Here is an 8,180-nt window from a genome sequence, read left to right as displayed (position 1 = left end):
TAAGCTTTTCTTCTTTCTATTTCATATCTCAATGTTAAATGATATTTAAAATCCTGTTATCTTTTTTCAGGAGTATTCAAAATTGGACAATAGAAATTAGATAGTCCTTTGTTTCTGCAGGAAGTTTTGACACAAGGCTGTGGTTTTTAAATCTGGCTCCTAGCTCCAGGCCAGAATCTCCTCAGTTGTCAGCCTAATTTTGCAAACTTCCTAAAGAGGAAGGATTCTTTCTAGTTGGGGAGAAGCTAAATCAATGTTTAGTACAGGATGTGAACAGGGGGTGGGGTGGGCAGAGAAAAGGGAGAGGGGAAGAAAATCAGGACTGGCTCTTTATAGAGAAAGGTTTGGGGAAAACTCTGGAGTGACTTTGAAGTAGCTTCAGGCTGAGATGTAAGTGGTCAGGAGAACCCCTTCTGAAAGTTACTCCAACTGTCTTGGCATAAATACTTTAAAAAACACAAAATAGGTCACTAGGAATAAGTCTATAAAGCAACGAGTATGGTGATTATACTGTTTAAAGTCAAAATAGGATATTTGACCAGCTAATTGGACAGTATAATTGGAACTGAGACTGCCCACCCCTTCCAGATGAAGGGTGCCAGGCTGGCGTGCATGAACCCTAAATGCTCAGCTGTGAAGCAAGAGGTCGACCAGATGTTTCCTGATTCCTGGTCCTGCTTCTGGATCATGAGTGGTGGTGATGTTGGGAGAATAGGAGAGATTAGTAAGAGAACAGAGGGTCTGTCCCTCTGACTTCTCCAGGATCACAGTGCACACCATGTTCTTAAATTTAGGTCAATTTAGAGAAAAATGACATAGATGAGCCACAGGTGACACAGAGAGGGAAAGGCCGCTGCTGGGACATTCCACTCAACTTTTAATTTTAGGACAAGACTTTTGGTTTACACTGGAATCTATAGTTTTACCTGTTTGGAGTGTGTGTGTGTGTACGTATGTTTTTTTTGAGTCTTCCTCTTCATACTAAATATCACACTGGAAGAGGAAGCAGCTCTAGAACAAAACCTCATAGTCAGAAGGTATTTTGTCCACCATTTATTTTATTATTTATTTATTTATTTATCTGTTGGCCACACTGTGTGACTTGTGGAATCTTAGTTCCCCCACCAGGGATTGAACCTGCGCCCTCAGGAGTGAAAGCGCGGAGTCCCAACCACTGGACCGCCAGGGAATTCCATCATTGTCTTTAACGTCGTTTTTTTCTTGAAACTGATTTTCTTCGATAAATCAAAAAAATATAAGCCAGGTAACAGAGAACAGGGTGGAAATACATTGCTCCTTTAGAAGTTACAAGTTTTTAGTGTACAAACAGTTATTGCTGTTATGACATGTCTACTGAATAGTCAGTTTCTTATTGTACATTTTCTGAAAGTTCACTTTGTTAATATTTCCAGCTACACAAAGGCTGTAATGGCTACACCTGTCCAGTCTTGGATGGCTGCCTGACACCAGAGCAAAACTTGACATCTCACTTCTGCCAGACAGAAGGAAACTTATAAACCTGTCATTCTTCCGGCATGTCTTATTGACACAGCTCATTGGAAAAATCTGCTTTTAAAAAAGTCATAACTAAATTTCACAGCATGTAATTTATTCTCATTTCACCACAGCCCCGCTGAGTGGCTACTTTTCCTGTCTGTGGAATGGGTTGGAATTTAATACTGGGAACTAGCCAAATCGAATCATTTGGATAATGAAAGTCCAGCTACAAAGACTGCGGTTTCCTTTTGCGGAACACTACTTTCTTGTCAAAATTTGAATGTGCGTATGAATGAATGGTTCTCCTCAATTTACTTCAGTTTTATGTTGTGTCGGTTGTAGGTAAATACAGATAAACACCTTGTTCTGTGAACACAAAAACAGGCTAAAATGGCATTGGGATGTAAGAAAGGAGAGAAAAAGACAGAAGTTTGGGCCAGGGTGCCTGGTCCTCCAGGGAAGGGCAGGCCCAGCGTCGCACAGTTCCTGCTTGCTACACACGCGTTCTAAAAGCTCACTTCATTCTAAGGGGAATTCTGCTAAATCACAGAACTAGTCCTTTCCTTCTTTCTCAATGGACTTGACTGAAGTGCACCAAAGAAAGGAAGAAAAAATAACCCACACTTGGATGCCGTAAACCTGCCAAGGAGAATAGATCCCATTTCAAAATCTTCCTATGATGCTGGTCTAAAAGTTTCTCCTAAGACAGAAATAAGGCACATGTAACAATCCCTTTGATATCAAGTCCCAAAGCACTGGAGTTAGAATGTAGTTAAAATAAAGAGGTCCTTGGTTTCAGAAATCTTTAATACCCTGGGGAGACTAGGGTGTGACTACTGCTTGTTTTCTTTTACAATCAGCCCATGTCTGCACACAAACCAGACTGACCGTTGCCGGTCAAGAGGTCATAGCTCAACAGAAACAGTCCAAACAGTGGGCTTGACAACTCATTTTAACTAATGGGTCCACAGATGATGAGACCCGCCCCCGGCCCCCAAATTTGTGAGAATAGACATGGCCAATGCCTTATTAGTACATTGTTGGAAAATTTTAAAAAAACAACACCGTGACACAAAAGTATCAGTGAAGAAGGCAAGGTAACACCTAGAAAAATGAAGTTGTTCAGAAGATCCCAATTTAGCTTTGCCTAGAAACACGACACACGTCATCAGGAGATACTCATCCTGGTCCCCAAAACATTCTTCTACGGCCAGCCTAGGTTTCTGGAGAGAATAAGCTCTCTGTAGGAAAAAAACAAAAAACTAAAACCCACTGAAATTTTCTGTGGCTCAAAGTTCTAGTGAGAAGTATGTTAAAGTACAGAACACGTGGACGTCATCCTAAGTTGCCTCAAAACCAATGATTCCATCCACGTAAGAGCATGTGTGCCTACAAGGCTGCACAAAGTTGGAAGCGTGATGGAGGAAACTCAGTTACTGGAGACCGACCTTGTGACACCCTGGGGCACCTGGAGGTCTGTTCCCAGAAAAGCAGGTGGAGACACAGCCCTGAAGCAAAGAAGTAACTTCTAATGAAAACTGCCGAAGTGCTTAAAGTTCTCAAAGATGGTCTCTGGTCAACTCTGACTGGTGGACACCATGAAAGGTCTTTGAAAAAGATACGCCTTTTTATTCACTTAGGGCACTTACTGCCTGCCAGTAATTAAACGTGGAGAGGCATGGGCAAAGCAACGTAAAAATGAAAAAAAAAAAAAAGACACACAGAGGAGGAGGAGGGGAGGGATGAGGCCATGTCTGGTATTTGTTGAAAGCTGAGAAAGTGCTGGACTGGCTACTTCCCAGCAGCTGTGCAAGGCAGGGGAAACGAGACCAGGTGCACCCGTGAGGGGTTGCACTGGGAAAGCTTTCCAAGTGTTAGACCCTGGCTGCTTCTTGTCTTCTTTAATAAGCATCTGGGCTTCTCTAAGTAGCCCCTGAGGGATGAGGGGGTGGAGGTGTGTGGTGCAGGCCTGGTCCCACCTGAATCACAGGACAGCTGTGGACCATTTTCCTGAGTCTCAATATTCAGAGCTAAGTCTCACCATTTAACAGGTAGGAATTTTAAAGCATTTCTTCCTAAACGGTGTCTTACAGAGTAGAAAGCAACATCCATAGAAAATCTTAAGAAAAGACATAAAACCAGAGAAATCCTATTTTGCTACGCAGGTTGCTCTGAGCTTGACCCCAGAACCCTGGAGATCCAAGGGACTCATTCAGAGCTATGACCTGCCTCCTTGCCCCGCATATGCCGAGGAGCTGGCAGATGTGGGAGCCGTCGGCCTGGCCTGGGAGTCAGAGCTGCACCGGGGCTGTGGGAGAAATAGAATTGGGGGAGGGGCGGCAGCAGTGGCCAGCGGAGGAGACCCCTTCATCCTCCAGCCCGCCTCACAGGCATCTGCAACGAGGCCCTGCCGAGCAGTGGCGTCCAAGAAGGACATTTTAGCTAGACTTATAAACTTATTTTCTGGGGGGGAAAAAAAAAAACACTCAAATTAACTAGACTGTAAGAGTTCCTCAAAAGCTTTTATTCTTTTTTTTTTTTTTTTTTGACCAGCACACTGCCTGGTACACACTGCCAAGGAGGCATTCAAAAAAAACGTTTTTTCTTAAATAGGCAATTTATAACACTGGGAGGACTTCATTTCAGTGTTTCAGAAAACATGACTATTCCTGGAAAGAGTTTATTCCTCTACGGCTCTGGAGAACACAGGTTTTGTCCTCATTTTTATAAGCCACCTCAGACAGACAGTGGAATAATCTGGATTAACGTTTAAGTGTTTGGAAGGGCAGTTAAAAACTCTCAAGAAATCCAAGAGATGTTCTAATTGCGGGGAAGACCGTGGCTTCTACCGCCTGGGGCAGCTTTGCAGTATTCGGAGGACACAGAAAATGTCTCTGTGTCCCTCCTTGACCTGGGACCTGCAGGACAGCTACCCTGCTTGATGCCTACAGGTCTTCCTGCAGAAGGCAGATCAATGGAGAGGGACGGTGAACTTCTCCGACCGGCCCAGGCCTCCTGCAGCAGCATGGCCCAACCAGTCCCAGTGGTTTAGCTACCCGGCACGTCACCCTGGAAGTGCTTCCGACATCTGTCCCACCAAACAGACTAACAGAGGACCAGAATCAGGCATTCAGGGCTGTCATCAAAGGAGTCGCCTCCCTTCTTCCACTTAATGACCTGGGATTCTATGTGCAGTAGACATGAACAGAGTTTTTACAAATTAAATAACTTTCTTAAAATACAATAAAACATCATTACATACAATTCTCTTTGGAAAGTCTTTCCCATTCTCAAAATTAACTTACAAAATTTTGTGCAAAAACACTGGCTTCAAATAAATAGGGGAAAAAAGTGGGAAGAGCGGAACTTTTTGTATTGTTTTTGTTTTTTAAATTAAAAGTGAAAAAACACCAGCTGCACTTCAAAGTTCTTGCAGGACGCGTCAAGAAGGCTATGAAAAACAGCCCTCCGGGTCAGAACTGCATTTTCAAGTGAGGTTTTCTGGGTTCAGAATTCACAATGGATGCCTCCGCTGAGATCCCTCACCACGCCCTCTCTGACCAGCTTCAGGAGGAACCCGGTCTCTGTGGTCACATTGTGCATGGTCTGAAAGTTCATGGCAGCCATACAGAGATTGTCAAAGTAGTGCAAAGGTGTTCTGGGTTGGCTGAGGTCATAGCCAAAGCCCGCCAAACTGACTTCATCGCACAGGTGCGTGGCTAAGACAACGGCAATGACACCAATCGTGGGGACGTTCTGGAAAGGAGAAAAGCCAAAAAAAAAAAAAGGTCTTAGCACAAGTCACTGCTTTACAGGTACGCTACATGCCATGCAAAGTGATGAAAGTGGCACTGGGGGCTGCAATGTTATACGTCACCCAATTTCAAATATCACCCAATTCTAAAGTCTGACTTGCCATCCAAGTCAGGAATCTAGACTCTAAATCATGGTCTGTGATGTGAATTCTTTTAACACACCAGCAAGAGGCAGCCTGGCAGGTCCTGTTGCACCAAGCTGAAAGGTGTTCTTTCTAAAACTTCCACCCACCGGTCCTGCACAGGATGACCGTAATAGCAAGGCTAACCCACTTCCTCTCTCAGGTGACAAATGTCTACAAGGGCTGCTCTGGGACAAGTGGCCACAGCCCTTCTCCAGACATGGTTTGGGAACCCGTCCCGTCCTGGCTGGCTCCTGTACAGCCTCTGCCTGAGAACAGAGCGGACTCAGCTCCCGCTGGTGAGGACTGTCTTCACCCCTTACTTGTGAAGACAGTCTTACTTCACCCTTACTTGCCTTTCTGGCAAATAACACCCCCAGGCCATTTTCACATGTCCTGCTGCTTTCACAGTTTCTGCTCACTCTCTGTTCAGGCAAGTACATTTTTCGGCTCACATTACGGGCTTTCACATTTGTTTTTTCCAAAATGTACCCTTGCTGACTTTGGCCTAGAATGCCAAATGTCCAAAATTTTGGTTTCTGGCTGTATCACCACTCCCTCTTCACGTCCAACATCTTGCCACTTGTAAATCTGGAATTGGTCCTCTGGATCTCCCTCACAGACTTGGGTAAAGACAGCACACAGGGCGGCAGACAGGAAGACAGAAAGCCCTGCAATGCCTAAGCCCTCCTTGGAGGCTGCTGCCCATCTACTACTTGATATTCTTTTGTATCGTCTTTCATGTGCAAATATACCTCCTTGGTTCATCTCAGCCGAGTCTGTGACTTCCATAAACAACTCTCCTTTTCTGTAAACTGGAACAACAGTGAACCTTTCAGAGTTCAAAGATTAAGGTGGGATTAGAGAACTTCCAGGGAACCCACCATTCGATAAAAACTGCTTCCTGCTCCTCAGTGTGTCATGTCTACCTCTCAAAGCCAGCCTCCCTTATTAAAAAGGAACTCTACAGTCATTTTACATGTTTGGAAATAAAAACCAAGGGAAATTGACCCTAAAGAAGCCAGCCTCCTGTTTGGGCTTAGGACTCTAAGGCAGTGTGTCCTGTCTTCTCCACCTGCGGCCAGCTCGGCACACAGCACCTTAGGAGTACCCATCAGTGTTTGTGGAGGAGTATATAGGGGTAATGCATGGAGAGAAACTCAGAAACTATCAAAAACTCCCCAGAGCATGTTATCTCCAGAACATGTCCCCCAAGAGCAGCCCTCACTGTCCAACAGGCTTCTCTGTCTGCTGGGAGGGCAGATGCATGAGGGGGTTTCTGACAATGCAATTTTAGATCAGAAGCCATCTTTCAAGTTACTGTTTTTATCCAAAAGAAGAATACCATTTTGACAATGATAAAAAATAAGCAAATATTCAATTCAAATGATAAATTATAAAGTAGAATGTAAAAGACTCCTATAGACTCACTCTCCAGAGAAGGGCATTCTTCACAGTTTGGTGATTCTTTCCAAGCTTTTTCCTATGCAACTATATACACATTTTTAGTTTTTAAACAAATACGGGATTAAATAAATGTTCTGTAACTCGATTTTCTTGCTTAATACATTGTGGAGGTGTTTTCATATCCATTAGTTTTTCTTCATCCTCAACAGTCACACGATATTGCATCGACTACACCATAATGTTCAAACAATTCTCTAATGATGAATGTTTAGGCTGTTTTTAGTCCTTTGCTATCAATGCTATGATGAACATCCTAGAACAGCCTTGCAGATTTTCTCTAATTTCCTTATAATAAAATTTTTAGAGTCAAATTGCGGGGTCAAAGACTCTTCATATTTTAAAGTGATATATGTATTGCCAAACCACCCTCCGGAAAAAGTGCCAACTTATAATTCTGCCTACATTCCTGCCAAACAAGGACATTATCAAGCTTTTAAATCTCTGCTAAGAAAACAGGCAAAAAATGTCACTGTGGCTCTAATTCGCTTTTACTTGATTACTGGTGAAGATGAACATTTTATCATGGATTCCTGGGCTGTATTAATTTCTTTTGTGAAATGTCTGTTCATATCCTTTCCTCATTTCTTTATTGGCTCATCTTTTTCTTTTTGATTTAATAAGATCTCTTAATGCTTTGAGAATACTTACTCTGTAATTTCTATGATAAATTTTCCCCCACTAACTTTGTTTCTGATACCCTTTGCCATTCGGCAATTTCGTATTTCACGTAATTAAATCTGTCCATTTTTTAAAGGTTACTTTTAAAATAAAATCGACCTGCAAACCAACAAATGAGCATCTGCCTGTGTTTAAAAAAATACTATGGAATCTAATAAAGAAACAGGGCAGTTTAAAAGATACAGAAATCTAAGTGCATTTATAGTGAAACCTCTTTATAACTTAATTTAAGAATCTTGCCAAAGTATGTTGTCTTTTTAAAAAAATTGTTTTGTTAAAAGTGATGCCAACAGGTTAAAAGTTATAAGCCCACATTCCGGAGGAACCCATGTGCTCTGTGTGGGAGAGCCCAGCTAAAGCCAATCAGAGACCCGACAGTCACTGGTCGGGGGTAGGGCTGCTCTCCTATGAGAGGCAAAACGCATCATGGGTTCTGGACACGTTCCTGCAATGGGCAGAAACTACATGGCCCTCCTGGGCTCCCCATGGATGGAGAGGCCAGAGCCCTGGAGGAAAACGGCGGACTGCAAAGGGAACAGCTTCCACTATGTGAACCATTTCACCCGAGCTGGGTGTTCAAGCCTGAAGCTGGAGCCAGAGT

The 8,180-nt window shown here is 43.3% G+C and overlaps 1 protein-coding gene across 5 annotated transcripts in view; it reads right to left on the bottom strand.

The window, feature by feature from the left end:
• Nucleotides 1-1,038: 1,038 nt before the first annotated feature.
• ST3GAL5 (ST3 beta-galactoside alpha-2,3-sialyltransferase 5) overlaps nucleotides 1,039-8,180 on the bottom strand; it is a 51,329-nt gene continuing 44,187 nt past the window's right edge. For all 5 annotated transcript variants that reach the window (XM_082357677.1, XM_082357681.1, XM_082357678.1 and 2 more), the window contains one exon: nucleotides 1,039-5,253. In XM_082357677.1, coding sequence (XP_082213803.1) covers nucleotides 5,005-5,253 — 249 coding nt within the window. In that variant the 3' untranslated portion in view covers nucleotides 1,039-5,004. The remainder of the gene's footprint in view (nucleotides 5,254-8,180) is intronic.

The sequence above is a fragment of the Balaenoptera borealis genome (assembly GCF_965194805.1).
Source record: "Balaenoptera borealis genome assembly, chromosome: 15".
In the NCBI taxonomy this organism is placed as follows: domain Eukaryota; kingdom Metazoa; phylum Chordata; class Mammalia; order Artiodactyla; family Balaenopteridae; genus Balaenoptera; species Balaenoptera borealis.
Note: the sequence above shows the minus strand (reverse complement) of the source record. Positions and strands in the feature narration are given on the sequence as shown.